Source organism: Crinia signifera, chromosome 2 (genome assembly GCF_055691185.1).
Source record: "Crinia signifera chromosome 2, ASM5569118v1, whole genome shotgun sequence".
Lineage (NCBI taxonomy): Eukaryota > Metazoa > Chordata > Amphibia > Anura > Myobatrachidae > Crinia > Crinia signifera.
Window position 1 is genome coordinate 140619770 of NC_139218.1, and position 19744 is coordinate 140639513.

Sequence of the window (19744 nt, forward strand, 5' to 3'; positions counted from 1 at the left end):
CCTGTTGTATGCATTACAGATCCCAACCTGTTTCTGCTACCTTGTTAAAGTCGTCTAAACATTATATTCCTGCCTTCCCATTGAGCGCTAAACACAGCATTATCCTATATAAGAAAAAGGCAAACACTGCTCCTCACCTCTATGGGCGGAGAATGATTTAAGTGTTTTGCTTGCCAGTGTTCGGCGCCCAGACGTTAGTTCTGATAAACAACAGCAACTCTTTAACATAGATTTGTGAATGTTATTGCACACAATTTTATATAGGGTACTTCTCTATTTTTAAAATGGTTTAGGGTTCTGTATTTTTCACTTTTGAATATACCTTGCACCTCAATACTATCTGTAGTCAGAGCATGTGTCTGTCCCTGGAAGCCCATCATCACTGTGTCATATTAGTTGACAGCTGCAGGACACAACACCATAGCTAAACTTTCACCTGTCACTGACTTTTTTGAGAGACAGAAGCAGATGAAACCTCTCAGTAAAGGTGCGTACACACGTACAGATTTTCTGTCTGATAGATCTGCTGGGAACAATAACCTGAAATTGTATGGGCGCAACTGACAATCAAAAAATTGTTCCCAAACACTTGAAAACAGACAGTGATCAGTCAGACAAATTGTTTAATCGTTCTGATATAACAAATTTATCAAAGCATATCATTTTTTTTTCTGTTTTCCTGCATTTGGGTGGAAATTTTTGATTGTCATATGCTCCCATACATTTCCAGGTTTATGTTCCCACCAGATAGATCAGACAGAAAATCTGTACGTGTGTACGCACCTTACCTTTTATATTCTGCATTTTTCATTGAATCGGTTACTGCTGGCCAAAGGGCATGCAAACATCGGTACGCTAGTAATTGTCGCTGGTAATACAGAATTGAATATATGGATAGATGATGAGAGATTAATTTCAATATACAGTCCAAATTCAGATTGGTAAGAAATAGGGACTTAATCATATTTGTAATGTAAACCCAATGGTTTGCGTACAAATCTGATGGTTGTGGGGCAGCACAGGTGCAAGGCCCAATCTGCATAAGAGCAGGACGGGTCTTGCAATATTTCTTACAGACCTGTCTGATTTACATGCTGCAGCATTTGGGAGGTGGAGTGTAGTCAGCACCCAGCACCATTTCCCAAAACGGAGCCATGCTGCTCCTGTTTTAAAGGCATGACAGGTCAAGGGTCTGCGTTTGCCAAAGACTTACTGGACTCTTGTGGATCTCATTGACTGACAGCCTGAGTAAGCTTTAGCAGGTGAACAGTTGCGAAAGTTGCTATGATTATCCTGCACAATAAGAGGTGTCTATCTCCTACAGATGCCTCCTGCTGCATTTTAATAAATGTTCGTTTTTTTAAACCTACGGGCTGCAGGACTGCAGCTCCCCAAAGTAAAAGCCACCACTCTACTCAGCCTTAGTGAAGCCATATACAGTCCATGAGACTGCACTGACTGGCAGAGACTTCCTAGTTGAAGTCCTATATGCCAACCATCCACAGTAAGGCTGTCCCATTGAGAGGTGTTCCCTTCCTCTAGAACTGCCAGTATGGGCTGCTACAGGCAGGAGAGCTGGCTTTCTACAGAAAGCCAACCCCTCCCTTTCCAATCAATTTGTCTTCTATGGGCTGAAGCTGATGCGCAGTACCAATGCCGATACTGTGCACGCATTGATCCCGATGTGTGTCATCTGCATTATGCAGGCATTGGGACCATAAATGGCAGAGGGACATGGCAGCAGAGCAGCAGTGAATGGAAGTGGTGGGTGCCGATTCTAATTAGATGGAATTGCACAGCTGCTTTCTTGCAGTTCCATCCACACACAAACTAGGCCTATAGTTCAGATCTGTAAACAGGCCAGGGTCATAATTAAATTGCAACTTAGCAGTTCTAGAAACAAGCAGGTGAAGAAGAGAACATTTTAATACACAAACATCAATAAGTACATGGGGGGGTCTTGAAATGCACACCCTAATAATATTCATGTATCATGAGGTGCCATCAGGCTGGGAACTGTAGTTCTACAAACAAAGACATGTGGTGCCTGGGTGGGTCCCAGAAAATTTGAGGTCACCTTGACGCGGTTGGTGGGTTAGTATTTCTTGGCTAATAAATATTCCAAGAACCTCAATTTATTGCTCTATACGAGATAGCAGAGCTTAATATTATAGAGTGTGCATCAGACAAACCTCAATAAGGCCTGTTGCTTAGCCACCAGATAGACATTATAGACTAAAAATATACAGGCAACTACTACTGCAGACAATGAGACCAACGCTCAATAAAATATTGCAAGCTTTGCTCAGACCCTGAGAAAGCCAGGACAGGTTTAATACCCGCTCTGTTATCACTTGCCACCACAAGGGCGAATAGGTGTCAATGGATGGTTTAACTGAAACTGAAAATGGTCTTTGGTTATGTTTATTTCATTGTCTATTTACTGCTGATACAGGGATTAGCAACATTTTCATAACTAACCATTATGAGTACTGAAAGTTTCTTGGGGTCGCCCCCTTGTTTTAGAATTATTGCATGTTAAGATCCATAAGTCATAATATGTGAAACTTTAAATATACAATGAAATACGATAAATGTTCCAACAATGATGAGTGTGATCTTTTTTTCCCTTTACAAAAAGAAGCCTGCAATTAAATTTTTATAATGAGCCTCCCCCTTATTATACATACCTCCCAACTTCTCCCTCTGTTGAAGAGGGACACTCGCGCGGCGGGGCCGTGACTTATGCAAATTAGGTCACACCGGCCCACGCCCCTGGTTTTTCCCTCTACGTCCCTTAATAGACGCTGTGCGCATCTACTTCATTCAGGTTGGCAGGACTCCCAACTGCCCCCCCCTTGCCGTGGGACACTGGCGGCCCAGGGCGGTATGCAGGACCAGTCCCAAAAAACCGGGACGGTCACGCAAAAAACGGGCAGTTGGGAGGTATGTTATGGGAGCTGCCAAGCAAGAGTTTGATAGCACAGTTGTAGAGATTAATTGCCAGGTGTTCATTATTGTTACTAGAAATTGTATGTATGTACTAAGTAATAAAGCTGGGGAGTTGGAAGCATTTCCAGTGAAGCCTCAAGTAGCAAATATAGGGAAACTATGTTCTATAAGAAAAAGGTGAAGCAAGTGACCCACATGCAATAAGTTGTCCAGCATTCTGTTCCAGGGCAGGACCATGCTTAGGAGGTCAGGAAAAAAAAAAAAAGAATAAAACATGAATAAAATTATGCTAAATTGTAAACTGAATTAAACACAACATAATTGAATCTGCATTCAGAGCAGTTTCCCGGATATGCATGTTACACATACTTGCCTGCTTTTGAAAACTAGTTTCATGGATATTAGTCGTAGGTAGTAACATCTTGCATAGCACCCCATTGAGGTGCTCCACCCAAAGGGGGTTTCTAGTTCCATATATGGAGAGACCTAAACACAAGAGGAATCTTTTAAAATGACATATACAAATGTAGATAAGCCCCAAAGCAGTAGTAGTAAGAGCTAATATTAGGGTTGCCACCTCTCCTGGTTTTCTGGGATTCTCCCATTTTTGGTGGTAACCTTCAAGGTGGCTTTCCAGTCACCCGGAATCCAGGTATCTGAAAAAGCCTCCAGCCCACCATTGCCGCCTCTACCCCGCCACCACGGTAAGCGTACGTGCTTGTGAGATGATGATGTCATCATCTATTGAGTATTGCCCCGCCGCCCGCTGCCCTCCGCCCCTTGCTCCCCCCAGCTGGTACTGGTGAAAAGGGAGACGCTGTATCTGGGTAGCCGGCGCCCATGAACAGGAGATCTGGTAGCCGGTGCCCATGAACAGGAGACCCCGCAGCCAGTGATCTGGCACAGTGAGTGATTCATACCTGCACAATGCATCAGCCTGGGCTGCCCCTTCCACATTGGATGCTGTTTCAGGTCACATACATGCTGCGACAAACTGGGCAGCTAAGGAGGTGAGCCTGGTGGATTGTCACGCTCTTCTCCCTGGTAATGATAAGTGTGATGCCTAGTGTGCTGTGCTCTGCTTGGTTCTGAGTTGTATAGCTATAGTGTCTGCGCTGTACTGCAGGGGCTACTGCCCAGAACATGTATGGGGTGGCATCTCCACACTCCGCTCCTCATTCACCCTCTTACACTTACCCCTCTCCCCACATCCCTCCTTCTCATCCACCCACACCATCTCTCTCGATACGGTTAGTGGCAAATATTAAGTACAACAGGCATGTATCACAGAGGGACCGCAGCAGGAATCTCCCATCCCTGCTGCAATCCCTCCTGTCCTGTTTGCAGCTGTATCCCCCATGCTGCCAGGTTTTCCAATATCTTATTCTGGATATTGGGTCCCTGGGCTACCCCCGGTACTTGTGTAGCTTAGTGGGCTATTCTGCATAGGGAAATCACATCGCATGGGCCATTGTAAGTGTTGTGCGATGCGATTTTCCTATGAAATGTATTCAGTGCTCTTTTATTTATATTGTATAGGGTGTACAATGCCATTAGGTATACAATAATGAGGTTTCAGGCACACCCCCCCCCCCACCCGAAGCGTGGCGGAACGCGTCCTATGACCTTTTCATACCCCTACTATCCACGTAGGCGTTGAGTTGATTTTATATAGTGTGGTGAGCCACCAAGTCCCCAAGCCACCAAATCCGCTGCGCTCGCAAAATCAACTCCACGCCGACGTGGAAAGTAGGGGTATGAAAAGGTCGGAGGACGCGTTCCACTACGCTCGCCACGCGAGGGGGGGGTTGCCTAAAACCTCATTGTGTCATACAATGATATAATTGTATAGGTAATGTAATGGCATTGTACACCCTATATATGCGGGAGGTGCGATGCGATCCCCCGGGGAGAGCAGTGAATAAATTACATAGGAAAATAGGATCACATCACACGCCCGTTACAATGGCCCAGCGATGCGATGCGATTTCCTTATGGTGCCGTGCGACTTGGGCGCCGTGATAATACACAAGTACCCTACCTCCATCTCAGAATAGCCAATGTAGTCTATGGGCTACACACCGCACTGCCGGGTGGAATGGCTGCAGTGTGGTGTGATTAGCAGGTAGCCAGGGGGCTGCGCTGACTGCAAATACGCAGGCCCCCTGCCACCCAACAATTCATCAATGATGACATGAATATAATAAATTTAACAATAGGAATTTTAATACATGTCTGTATTAGACACCACTCCCACTTTTGAATAGGCCACACCCACTTTTCCAGAGCAAGCATGCGCCAAAATCCCAACTATTTCTCCCTCTATGGGTGTCCATGACCTTTATCCCCCCCCCCCCCCCCCCCCCCCAATGTAACAGCTACATTATGTGGCCTACTGTAGGTGAAATGAGGGAGATTGCTAAACTAATCAGGGAGAGAGGGAGATTTCTGCTATTTCAGGGAGTCTTCTGCAGAATGCAGGAGGGTAGACAACTATGATGTTACAGGGTTAGCTTATCAAACTGTTCTAACCTGAGATTACAAAAAGTATCACTGTGTGTACCTACAATATAATTGTGGATAAGTGTTTATGGGTATTAGGGCTTGCTGGGAGATCTATATAATAGTTATGATTAGAACTGAGGATCCCTACTTTGTCAGTCTCTGCAATAATAAAAAAGTGATCTGTGTTTCTACACAAAATGTATTTAGTTGGATACTAAAGAATAAGGGGAAAATGTACTAAGATGGGAGTTCTTCGCGAGGGGTGGCGTTACGCGTCCTCCGACCTTTTCATACCCCCACTATCCACGTCGGCGTGGAGTTGATTTTATATAGTGTGGCTAACGCAGCGAGCCACCGAGCCCGAAGCGTGGCGAGCGGACGCATAATACGTCTAAAGTAATGCGCGTGCGCTCGACACGCTTCGGGCTCGGTGGCTCGCCACACTATATCACATCAACTCCACGCCGACGTGGATAGTGGGGGTATGAAAAGGTCGGAGGACGCGTACCGCCGCCCCTCGTGGGAGCGCTGCGCTCGTCACGCTTCGGGTTCACATTGATTGTGGCGTGGTGTTAACAATTGGGGGGCATACAATGAAAAATGGGGTCTGGGGGGCATTTAACATTGGTTCCAATGTAAAAAAATCGGGTCAATCGCATCGCATGCAATTTGGTTGCATGCGATGGACCCGATTTTGCAACCCGATTACATACAATTAAAATCGGTGGCGCCATGCTAGGAAACAAGTACCCTTACCTGTCCCCCGGCGTCCACTGCAGGCCTCCAGCACTGTTTCCGGCATCTCTAGCGGTCCCAGGAGTGCATTGCGCGCCGCTGACATCACCGGCGCACGCACACACTTGTGCAATGCACTCCTGGGACCACTGGAGACGAGGGAGAGGATGCTGAAGGCCTGTCGTGGACGCCGGGGGACTTGGCAAGTATAAAAAAAGGGTTAGGGGGGGGGTCAAAAAATAAAAAAATTCGAATTATTCCCAAAAAAAAAAAACACGTTTTTTGGAATAATTTTGATAAGGGATGCCTGGATACGGGATACTCAACCTGTATTAACTACTAAATAATGTCCTGTCCTGGCTTTCTCAGGGTCTGAGCAAAGCTTGCAATATTTTATTGAGCGTTGGTCTCAATGCCTGCAGTAGTAGTTGCCAGCGGCGTAACTACATTTTGGGCGCCCCCCCGCCGTGAAAGGGAGGGCGCCCAGCCACTCACCCGCCCCGCCGCACCAACCCCCGCAGTCTTACCTAGGTTCAGTACGCACTGGTCCCGGCTCCCTTCTTATGCTATGAGGACCACCACAAAATGTCCGCCCCCATACAGCAGACAGTTTCAGAGAACTGTGTGCTATATGGGGGTGGCCATTTTGTGGTGGTCCTCAGCAGAAGAAGGGAGCCGGGACCAGCGCGTACTGAACACAGGTAAAGACACGGGATGGGGGGGTTTGCGGGGGTTGGTGCGGCGGGGTTTAACTATAGCACTGCAGCCCCCGGCGCCCGCACATGCATAGCGCCCCCCCGCGGTCGCGGGGGCTGCGGTGCTATAGTTACGCTACTGGTAGTTGCCCATATATTTTTAGCCTATAATGTCTATCTGGTGGCTATAAAACAGAAGAACCTGATAAACCAGATAATTAAATAACCACTTTACTCTTCAAAGTAAATGCTCAACCAAGGCAAATGAAAAAGAAGTATTTTCATTAAGAAGTTCAATGCCTATGATAACTACTGTATATACACACACAGGATATATTAAAGTTCCAAATGTGCCCTGGAGTACTTGTTCAAATTATTTATGGTCAATGTTATAGGCAAAATTCAGTAGTTGTGGCTTCCAATTATACAATATGTGGATAAATGGAAGTGAATCATATTCCTCACCATATTACAGGACCTACGGGTGACAGAAGCACAACCAGTGCTTTTTTTCATCAGGAATTCAGGGGCGTAAATCAGACCTGATCGCACGTCCGTGAATTTGAAGCAGCCAGTGTTCAGATAGACACCGCCCTTTGATATACCCCCTTGCAAATTTTGTTAGTTGTGTGAATAGATGTGCAGGGCTGCAAATCTATTCGCAGCCATGAGAAGATGTTCAAAACCCTTCATAAGCCACTCGCCATCAAATGATTTTTACAATGGGCACCAGTCATTGAAGGCTCAGAGTAACTAGAGATATATTGTATATTTTATTTTTAATTAGCTCCACCCCAGAGGATTTGAACCCAATGTAATTTTTATTTTATGAAAGTCTCTGTAACAAACCTTTGGCCTAAGGGTGCCGTGAAAAAAATAGTCTGATGCTCTAGGGTGCTGTGATTCAATAAAGTTTGGAAACCACTGGCCTAAAGAATTATATACTACAAAAACTATAGGCATAGAGGGTAATAACATCCTCTTTCAATGTGATGAACACACTTGATCTATTGAGGTTCCTGAAATGACTTACAAAGACATACTGTAGGTACAGCATGTTACCTATGTCTTAGTTATAAATAGTTGATGTGGGGGATAATGCATTTTTCAGTATTCATCCATATAGGTTCATAAAACTTTACTTTCCAGCCCTAGCCGTGTCCCTCTTTTTAGGACTATAGCTCATGTTTAGTCCTGTAATCAGTTATTTTGTCACTAACTTGAAAGTAATGACTAGAGACAGGATTATATGCATTTGCATATTTGCATATGCATTTGCATATTTTGCCCATTCTCACTGGTTATTGCATATTTTACCTAAAATCTAGTGATGGTGCATATTTCAGGCCCGCCCCCTTTCCACCCGTGAGTCATAGCACTGCTTTGCCCTGCTGCTGCTGGCCAGGTAGTGGTAGAGTGTGCAGGCTGGGGCAATATGTGCGCAGAGTGGGGAACCTTGGATGGACGCTGTCTGACACTGCTCTAGGCTGCCAATCCATGTTGATAAAAGTCAGTCAGGGCAGATGCCATTACGAAGCTCCTGACCTTTGCCTGCCCCTGGCCTGTGACTTTACACCAAGAGACAGACTTCTGCAGCATAAGAGGAGGGCAGAAGGGTTGTGACATCACGCGGCGCGGAGAAAATGCTGTGTCACAGTGAGTTTGTGGCGCAGGGAGGGAGCCTTCCACTGCACCGCCCTCATACGCTATGCTGACATTTGATCCATCGGCGCTGGAGATGAGGGTCTGTGCAGTTTATGCAAGAAGAGCTTTGGACGCTGCAGTTTGCTGTAGCAGCCAGCATACTGACATCTGCAGATGCTGTGAGCCTATTTTTGAGGTTTATTTACATCTAATTGTAAGTTAAAAATTACTTTTTTTATTATTTAATGTAGCATATTTTAACACTTTTCATGCATATTTTAAGTATTCTTCATGCATATTTGCATGCATATTTCAAGCTTTTTTTGTTGCATATAATCCTGTCTCTAGTAATGACTGTCACGCATCTGTGAGCATTTGTTTCTGATAGGGGCAGACAAATTGCTTTATGTCTGAAGAACCTATTATTATTTTTTTTTAAGTGTATTAAGTGTTGTTTTCTAGTTCTAACCATTTCATCTTATAATGCTGAAATGTGCCACAAATAAGCCATGTTCTCCTTTGTTTCTTAGAAACACCCTTTTGCCAAATAGTAGTTATTCAGTTCTTGGAAGTTTCTTCAACATGTATAGGTTGCCACTCAAAGCTTTTGTTTGTGTCAAGGTCAGCATGCTTCAGGCTACCACTTTACCTTTCCCAATCCGAGTCAACATGGAAGTATGAAAGTCTCCCAACCCCCCCCCCCCCCCCCCAAAAAAACAACAACTCATGTCGACCTTTTGTCAGTGAATACCTAGACCAGTGGTCAGGGAACTCTGTCCTCATTCCCCCACGCAGTGCATGTTTTGAAGGTCTCTTCACAGAATCACAAGTGAAATAATTAACTCCACCTGCAGACGCAAAAATATGTGTCTGAGCAATTGGTACACCTGTGCACCTGCTGGGTTATCAGCAAAACATGCACTGTGTGGAGTAATGAGGACCGAGTTCTCTGACCACTGACCTAGACACTGTATACCAGGTCTTGACAATTTTTTAAATCTAGGAGTCAGGGTGAAAGTGTAGGAGCCAGACTCTAGGAGTCAGGGTGAAAGTGTAGGAGCCAGACAAACAAAATCTCTGTCTGTGCCTCTCGCAGGTTTTCATACATATAAAGCAGGGAAAGCTGCCCCTACACAGTAACATCAGCCATCTTGTGTGCTGCTCCTACACATATTCATCTATATCAAATATCAAACTGAACCAAGGGATTGAAATATATGCATATGAATCCTAATTGCATAATATATGTCACTCACTGCCCACATTATCGCCTTGGCTAACTAGAATTGTATTACTGTTAAGGTGCCCATACAAGATAAAATTAATGTATACAATATATCATTGCATCGCATAGGTTTTGCAATGCAATGAGATGAGATCTAGTGCCAAATATATGTGCAGCACATACTTTTTGAGCTCTGCGATGATATGTGTGATGGGAGCACGCATCTCATCGCACCCAACAATTGTACCATGTATGGGCACCTTCCGTCTACATTACTGATCACTTAAAATTATTTTGAACAGTCACTCACACAGTGACAGACTCAGACTGTGCCAGTGTCACTCACAGTGTGGCAGAGTTTCCTTGATGTCTGCCTTCTTCTGTCAGTCTTTTTCCATCAGAGTCATCATCTGAGACTCAGGTCAGTGGCTTTGCGATAACACAGGTGGAGGTTTGGGCAAATGCTATCTGTTATCTTTCAATGTTGGCAGCACCGGACACTGGGCTGCGGCCGAAGCAGCCAGACCGGTGGGCTACCTTGCAATTCCGGCAGACAGCCTAGTTGCTCTTCGGGCCTGGGTGCTGTGCAGGCTTGCCTGCAGTGCTGTGCTGCTCTGACCTCATTTTAGCAACCTCAGTGGGAAACTGGGTCATGTGGTGCAGGAGGATGGCACATCATGACACATCCCCTCCCAGCATGCATCGTGGCAGAGTCAGGGCCGGCTCTACCACTAGGCAGCTTTAGGCAGCTGCCTAGGGCGCTGGGATCAATACAAATCAATAACTCAAGGATGTCTATGAGGATACTTGTTGTCCTGAATGCAGGGGGTGGCTGTGGAACTTCTGAGACCTTTATACTTTCCCTTGAGTCATACTTCCTACATTGCTGTAGGGGGGGGGGGGGATTGGAGGACCACATGATATAAAAAAAAAAAACATTTGGGGGGGGGGGGGGGGGGGAGGAGAGAGTAAGTTGAAGTTTTGCTTAGGGTGCGGAGAAGCCTTACACCGGCCCTGGGCAGAGTACCAGTCCTGCATCTGATCCGGAAATGGGTCAGACGAGAATGATCTAAAGCTGCCAGCGCAGTATACTCTGACCAGGCCACTAATTTTAGTGAAAGATCTTGGTGTTGGGATCTGGTCGAGCCTTGCTGTATGCTCACTCACTGTATAAATGCATTTCCATGTTCTACTACTGCTCTTCCATTGAAGAATGTCTACCTTTTGTACCTTGCAAAAACTCTTGATATATTTGAAGTTTCTATCACATCTCAGAAGACTGAAGATAAATCAAATGATCAAAATACAGTCAGAGTTTTAGCCTATTTATACTGAAAACCGCATTTTTGCCCCAACCTTCACCTTCCTCACCATCTCTATGCTCTCTGATAAACTACTTCTTACCTACAATCTACTTTACCACCACATGTATGGCAGAAATAATTTTGAAAGTTAAGGCCCATACACACAGGGCAATTTTTGACTGTTTTCTAAGCAATCTGTCTAGATCGCTTAGTAATTGAGCACAAATCGCTCTGTGTGTACACTACTTAGCGATGACAATGCACAGTTATATCTTTAGTACATGCATTCAAAATCTAGATAGATCACCTAGAACGTACTTAAAGAATACTGGTTAGCACAGATCGCTCAGCACACATCCCTGTGTGTGTGTGATCTAGTCCAGGGGTATTTGCCTACCCTCAGGGCCAGCGCCACCACTAGGCAGCTTTAGGCATCTGCCTGGGGCGCCGGCCACTGGAGGGCGGCAGGAGAGAGCAGGATAGACGGAGGTGGGGAACTCCCCCCCCCCCTTTGGAGCCACTCGGCCGCCGCTTCTCCCCCCCTTGGAGTGACAGCGGTTGGAGGGAGGATGGAGATGATCAACTACCCGCTCCCCCCTGCAACTCACCCACCCGTGGAGCCTGGAGTGACGCAGCAGGAGGGAGCCGAATTCAGGTGAGCAAACCCCCCCTGTGGAGCCGCTGCCGCATCTCCCCCCCCCCCCCCCCCTGGAGTGACGCACCCGGGACCCCGGCAACCCCCACCCCCCTTGGAGTGCCCCCCCCCGTGGAGCGGCAGCCGAATCCCCCCCGGGCGTGTGAGCGCTGGAGTGCCCCACCTGCCTGGGGCGCTCCAGTGCCTTGCACCGGCCCTGCCTACCCTAGATCACTCAGCGCACATCGCTAAGCACAAGTCACCGCATGTGTATGGGGCACTATTATACAAGTACAATATATCAGCTGGGTTTCAAATATTTTCACAAAAAAATATTTATTCATTGGGAACATAATGTATACATATTTCTGAGAACATTTGATTTGACTTGAATAAAGTGCACAGTAAAAAAAAAAAAAAAAAAAAAAAAAAAGGTCAACACTATGTTTTGTTCTTGGCAAATATAAAACAATATCACAACTCCGATACTGTAGCATCTCCTAGTTCGCAGAGGCACTACCCCAGTTATAATACCAATTTGTTTCTATGGAACCGCAAGCAATAACAAAACAAGTTTAACTAGATAACCTGCAAAGCATTAGCAAGCACATTTCAATGGAGACTGAATCCCCCCCCACCTCAGACAAAAGAAAGGTTAGAAGTCACCCATACACTGTACGTATTGTACTGCCGATGCGATGTGTGCTCCCGCACACATCACATTGTACAGTCCAAAAAGTATGTACTGCAACTACTTTTTGAACTAGATCTCATCGTATCGACTTCAAAACGCAGGCTGCTTTAGCACATTGGAAGCGTTTTGCACTAGATGCGATTTGATCTAGTTCAAAACCCATGGTCTGCATTGCATAGTGTACGGGCAGCAATACACTTCTGTCTGTCAAGCTAACCAGCCTCTCCAGGTTACTGTAAAAGTAGATTATGCTCCACTTGTTAGTTTCCTACCTTTGTGGTCCAAAGGACACATGTAACATACTCCATTATTATCCCATCAGTATTACAATGTGGATAGGTTTCCTGCTGCTCAAAATTATTCCACGTTCCCATGGCTTCGAGTAACATTTGTGTTTTGTTTGTTAAAATTAAAATGACATTAACAGAGAAGTAAAAAATTGCTAAGAATATATAGGTCACTTATAAAAAAAATATATATGCTCCCGTCTCCATTGACGTTTCTGTTCCGTAGAACCATTATCAAGACTGGTCACTAAAGACAAAGGTTCACAAACCTCAATAGTGCAGGCTGGTAACCAAAACGTCTACAGACAGCACTTTGACTAACTTGCCGATGTGACTATTAAAGGAACTTAAATGGCAAGTACCCTCGTTTCCATGTCTTTAATGGAATATTGTTTCTTTATATATGCGATTCCCTAACAGTACACTGGAGGAGTACCTTGATATTTGATCTTTTGATGCGAGTACAAAATAATACAGAGGAAATACATGCAATATGAAATACTGGTAATATACACTTATTTTTTGATCAATTTAACATGGTAAATACAATAATCTTTCACCTAATTCTAGTATAATGTACATTCATCCAACAGATAAGATGGTACACAGTGATGAATTTTCCCAGTATCATTGCTAAACTAACTATACACACAAACACACCATAATATATACATTGTCTGCTATACCTCCCTTTAGAAAACGCAATGACTAGGTCTGACAAATCACAGCATAGTTTAATCTGCAGGTATATAGTATGCTTATGGAGGAGCTGCCAAATTATGGCATATAAACCCTCTAAGCAAATTATAAAAATTGTTTTTATCTTTAAGGAAAGAGCTTGCACCCAAATATTAATAAAAAAAAAAAATAGCCAGCAAGGAAATCACAAAGATAAAGTGGAAATGGCCCAGTCCAAGGCACAAGTACTTTGATAATAATGTATGAGCGAGTTAACATAGGTCTCCTACATCAGAACCATTGTCCTTAAATATAATGAACATTGTGATCTCATCAGTTTTTTAGGACAACAACTTTTAGCAGCAACCCGATCCAGGCACAGAAATGTCTTTAAGGTTAATGTAATCCCCCTGTGGTGGCACAGAGGAGCGCCCATATTCTCTGGTCTCCATCATCCTCTCGATGATCACTCTGCAAGAAATAAATGTCAGTACTACATTGTAATTTTTATGTAAAACACTGTAAGTAACAGTAGCCACAGCTCAGTGTGTCATGCACAAAGAAATGAACACGAGTGATCTTCTCCTGCGTTCACTGTGAGGAGCACTGAAAAATAACAGTAAACAAGAAGACGATTTCTAATCTAGATCGGTTTAGCTTTTGCAGCTTTGTGTATCTGGTGTTGCTTTTTCATACACGTTACTGTATTTCCCAAACTTTCTCAGTTCCCTGCACCCTTAGGGGCAGATTCAATTAGCTTGAGAAACCACCATAACATGTCCCAGTGGTTTCCACACATTAACTGTAGTAAGTAGGTTTTGCTCACAACCTATGAAGCAGAGAACAGAATCTATCCACTGTAATGTATGGAAAAACAAAACAAAAAAAAAATCAAACCATGAGCTTATGGCAGAACATGGCTAAAAGAATCTGTTCTATAGGGCATGCCTAGCTAAACTGCATCTCTCCATCTTCTGTGACACGGGCATGCCCTGCCACGATATAGCATGCCCTTATAGCCAAATTGTGGCAATGCATGCCAGAGCTTGTAGTTTTACAACAGCTGGAGAGTCACTGGTTGGCCAGGCCTGCCTTAGGATCTTAACTTTTCTAAAGCATTCCTGGGCTTTAGGGATCGTTGATATAGAAAGGGGCACAAGGTGAGGTCTAAGGGCACAGGAGGGTCACATGGGGCATATTAAAAGGCCTGCCTGGAGGTCTGAGGTCATCTCTTGGGATAATGAATTGCGTATAAAAGGCATGTTTTCGCCACTGCTATAGCAATCTACTTTCCCATTTGTTCAACATGTGTCATGTCTTATTATATTGTACACTTGTCTTTAATAAAAATATCTAACTATGTAATAATATCACCAGTGTACACAATTTCACCATGCACCAATGCTAAATATGCAGAGTGCCTACATAAAACAGGTGCCAACATGAAATAGGAATTTTGCTTTAATACCTCACAGAAAACAGTGGATACCTAACGAAGTAAAGTTAGAGGTAAGACACTTAATGGTGACAGAATATCTGACATAAATGTGGGTGAAAATCTGGGATCCAGTGACCATCAAGCAGTATGGTTCAAAATAAAGACAGAGACTGACTCATCGCACACAAAAACAAAGGTGTTAGATTTTAGGAAGGCTGATTTTGTAGAGATGGGAAACTTTGTAAGAGATTCTTTGGCAGAGTGGAGGAACATGGAAGGAATGCAGGATAAGTGGGAAAAAATAAAAAGTGCAATTCTAAAAGCAACAGAACTTTGTGTCAAAAGAGTTAGGAAAAACACAAGAAAAAGAAAGCCATTGTGGTTTGCAAAAGAAGTAGCAAGTATTGTGAAAGCAAAAAAGTTGGCCTTTAAGAAATTTAAGCAGACGCAGAAGAATGAGGACAAAGAGGTGTATCTTGTTAGACAGAAGGAGGCTAAGAAGGTAATCAGATGTGCAAAAGCACAGGCTGAAGAGAAAATGGCCCAGTCAGTGGGTAAAGGGGGGAAAACTTTTTTTAGGTATATAAGTGAAAGGAGAAAAACAAAAAGTGGAATAATTAGACTGAAGACAGAGAGTGGAAGTTTTCTTGAGGGGGACAATGTAATAGCAGATAATATTAATAATTATTTCTGCTCAGTATTCACTGCTGAAAGAGAGGGGAAGGGGCCACAGTTAAGTTGCAAGTATAGTCAGAAAACTGAGGGAGAGACAAGTACATTTACAGAGGAGAAAGTCCTCACAGAACTCTCAAAACTGAAAGTGGATAAATCAATGGGGCCAGATGGGATACATCCAAGGATACTAAAAGAGCTTAAAGGGGAGCTGGTAAAACCAATAACAGAATTATTCAACCAGTCACTAGCTACTGGAGTAATCCCAGAGGACTGGAAAACAGCGAATGTAGTCCCACTGCACAAAAGTGGAAGCAAGGAAGAGGTAAGCAACTATCGACCAGTGAGCCTTACATCAGTAGTAGGGAAATTGATGGAAACACTCTTAAAACAAAGAGTTGTAGAATATCTCAAAACCAGCAATTTACAGGATCCAAAACAGCATGGGTTTACTGGGGGAAGATCATGTCAAACAAATCTTATTGACTTTTTTGACTGGGTGACTAAAGTAATAGATCAAGGTGGGGCTGTAGATGTAGCTTATCTAGACTTTAGTAAAGCTTTTGACACTGTCCCACATCGCAGACTGTTAAATAAACTTGAAAGCTTGGGATTGGATTCTAAGATAGTTGAATGGATAAGAGCGTGGTTGCAGGACAGAAAACAGAGAGTTGTAGTAAACGGAGTACAGTCAAAGGAGGGAAAGGAGTGGAGTACCCCAGGGATCTGTACTTGGACCGGTGCTTTTTAATATCTTTATTGGTGATATTGCAAATGGAATTGAGGGTAAAATGTGCCTTTTTGCAGATGACACAAAGGTAAAACAAATGATTGAGGATCTAGGCAGATTAGAGAAATGGTCAAGAGAATGGCAACTACAGTTTAATGCCCAAAAATGCAAAATCATGCACTTGGGTCTCAGAAATCCAAAGACTCAATATAGTATAAATGGCACTATAATGGAAACTACTGAGGAAGAGAGGGATCTAGGTGTCACTATTTCAGGGGACTTAAAAGCAGGTAGGCAATGTAACAAAGCAATGAAGAAGGCAAGTCAGATGCTTGGTTGCATAGGAAGAGGTATCAGCAGTAGAAAGAAAGAAGTAATAATGCCACTGTATAGGTCATTGGTACGACCTCACCTAGAGTATTGTGTTCAGTTCTGGAGGCCATATCTCCAGAAGGATATAAATACATTAGAGACTGTACAAAGAAGAGCAACTAAAATGGTGCATGGCCTACATCACAAAACGTACCAGGAAAGACTAAAAGATCTTAATATGTATACTTTAGAGCAGAGAAGGGAAAGGGGGGACATGATAGAAACTTTCAAATATATCAAGGGCTTTAACAAGGTACAGGTGGGAGACATTCTTCACAGGAAGAGGAGCAACAGAACACGAGGACATGCACTGAAACTAGAGGGAGGAAGATTCAGGGGAAATGCGAGGAAGAATTTTTTCACAGAAAGAGTAGTAGATAAGTGGAATAGCCTCCCAACAGAGGTGGTAGACGCAAATACAGTAGTACAATTTAAACATGCTTGGGATAAGCATATTGATATCCTTACAAAAAAATAAGGATCAAATATGGTTTGAGGTAACATGTTTAAAAAAAGGGGCAGACTAGATGGGCCAAGTGGTTCTTATCTGCTGTCAAATTCTATGTTTCTATGTTTCATGATACCTATGGAGAACTGATATGGACACTATTTCTCTTGGGATTCTGAAGTTATCAACCACGGCGATGCACCATTTTTAACATGTTTAATTTCCACTAAGCCGATCAGACAGCTAATGTATGGGGGTTACTTTGAACCCTTTTAAGTCCAATGTCTAGTCAGGTTCAACAGCCCTAGCACTTGTAGCAGATCCAAAGGCGAGCCACTTTAAAATAAGAACATTAACATCGTTCAACATTCAATGTAGAAGTTTTTTTTTAATAAAAAATAAAAAAAAATTAAATTTAAAAATCAGACAGTTTGACCTGCAAAAAAAAAAAATTTGGACTGCAAAAGGTGAAGCTATGTAGAATGATGGGCTGCACAGTCATCTTCACAATGGGCCTTATTTTGGTTCATTCTTTCTGACAAAATCCTTCTTAGATGGACAAAACCAAGTGCACTGCAGGGGGGGCAGATGTAACATGTGCAGAGAGAATTAGATTTGGGTGAGTAATTTTGTTTCTGTGCAGGGAAAATACTGACTGCTTTATTTTTACACTGCAATATAGATCTCACTTTGAAGTAAAACCCAACCCAAATCTAATTCTCTCTGCACATTTTACATCTGCCCCACCTGCAGTGCACATGGTTTTGCCCATCTAAGAAGGATTTTGTCAGAAAGAATGAACCAAAATAAGGCCCAATATGTGTAAGCTGCACAATTACCTCCTCTCTAAAAATATTGGCAGTGCACAATCTATCCTTCAAATATGCCACCTGATGGCCTCATCTCTTCATGTGCTCCGCAGTGGAGACGCACTGTTTATGAACTGCTACCTTAAACAATTTACAAATTCATAAATGTCTCCTTATGTATGAGACGGTGACATAGGTTATGTATATCTGGTACACATTAGGTCAGATCTCAGTGGTGTATAGCATCTATGTATTAGTATATGCAAATACTGAAAGCAGTTACAGACAAGGTAGTGCGCCTTATAAGTGTTTTTATTTTCTGAAGTAAATTTGTTTTTGTGCAAAAGTAGCAGGCATACCTCATTGATTCATTGATATTTTTATTTTCCTTAACGGAAGTCTCTGTCCATCCAATAAAGTTATTCTCCTTACTGAACTGATCGATCTGATCCTTGCTCACAGCCCATGGAGACAGATCACACTGAGACACAAAAAAACAGAGAAAGAAAAAAAAAAAAACAATAAATTTTTTTTTTTCATTAAAATTAATATTCTTTTGTTGTTGTTCGAAATGTACATATACTCTAAACTGTGAAACACTCTATAAGTTAAAAAGGCACTAACTCCGGGGCAGAGATTGTGGAGGGGGGGGTTGTGTTTGCTGGCTGTAATGCAAGTTATAAAAGTGTTTTGAAATAATAAATGAACAATAAACTAGTCCAAATATAAAAGTATATAAAAGATATAGGCAAAGTGGGAAATTAAAGAAGAGTGTCAAATGAAGAAACAGTTATCCACATAGCCCAGGCATCGTGCACAATGCCTATACTATATGTTTTCAGGAAAAGTGGTAAGCGTTATTTGCAAGATCTTCCAGTGCCTGATTGGAGAATGGAGGTGCTTCCACAAGAGCAAAGATGTCAAAGTTCTAAAGGTGCCCACTGTACAATTGCTGGGCGCAATGAGCTTGCAAATAGCGCTCCCATCACACATCTCATTGCATAGCTCAAAAAGTATGTGCTGCACATACTTTTTGTACTAGATCTCATCTCATTGCAAAACCTATGTGATGCGATCTAGTCCAAATTGTATACAATAATTGTACAGTGTATGGACACCTTAAGCCACTTCCTCAGCTCTCAGGCTAATATCTTATGAAGTTAGCTATTCTGAAAAATCTAAAACAAAATAGTTCACAGACAAAGTGTTCTATAGGCTATGGCTTGGTGAGCTATTAGAATGAAAAGGGAACATTACACACGTGAGGTAATGTTATTATTATAATTTTATTTATAAGGCGCCACAAGTGTTTTGCAGCGCCGTACAAAGGAACAGTACAGGGAGACAAAACTTGGCATAACATTGAATAAATAACAAAAATAGAGTACAAATGAAGAGCGCCACAGTTCAATACGCATTACAATGTTACTACTTACTGAACCCCCCTCGTAGTAGTATAGGGATTTCCTTTTCCCTGCTGTCGTTAATAGTCGTTCAACTTAAATAACAGGGCATGCATGACCAAATTCAGTGGTTTGTTGCTCTACAAATGAAATACTGCTGAGCCCTGTATTTTAGCATACATAAGTTAGTATATGAAGGGGAAAGGGGAATGAAAGGTCACTGGTGCACTAGTTACACACTAAGGCCCTTATTCTGTTTCGTGCGGTACGGCCCGCGTGCGGCCGTACCGCCGATGTTTTTACTCTGCACATGCGCAGAGGTCAATCTGCGCATGTGCAGCCCCCTTCGCCGCAGACGTATTTCGTCCGCCGCAAAGGGGGCGTATAGGGGCGTGAGAGGCTTCATGCCCTCATTTCCCTATGTGTACGCCCCGCGTTTCATGGGCGTTCCCATGCAAACGCGGGGCGTATGCATGGTAATGAGGGCATGACGCAACTCATGGGGGCGGAAAGCTGACG

General features: G+C 43.3%; 1 protein-coding gene across 1 annotated transcript in view; it reads right to left on the reverse strand.

Moving 5' to 3' along the window:
• Window positions 1–12074: 12074 nt before the first annotated feature.
• Window positions 12075–19744, reverse strand: part of RAB29 (RAB29, member RAS oncogene family) — a 32179-nt gene continuing 24509 nt past the window's right edge. Inside the window, exons 4-5 of the mRNA XM_083173021.1 lie at window positions 18182–18303; window positions 12075–13824 (exon numbers count right to left, since the gene is read on the reverse strand). Of these exons, the coding sequence (XP_083029147.1) occupies window positions 13710–13824; window positions 18182–18303 (237 nt within the window). The 3' untranslated portion in view covers window positions 12075–13709. The remainder of the gene's footprint in view (window positions 13825–18181; window positions 18304–19744) is intronic.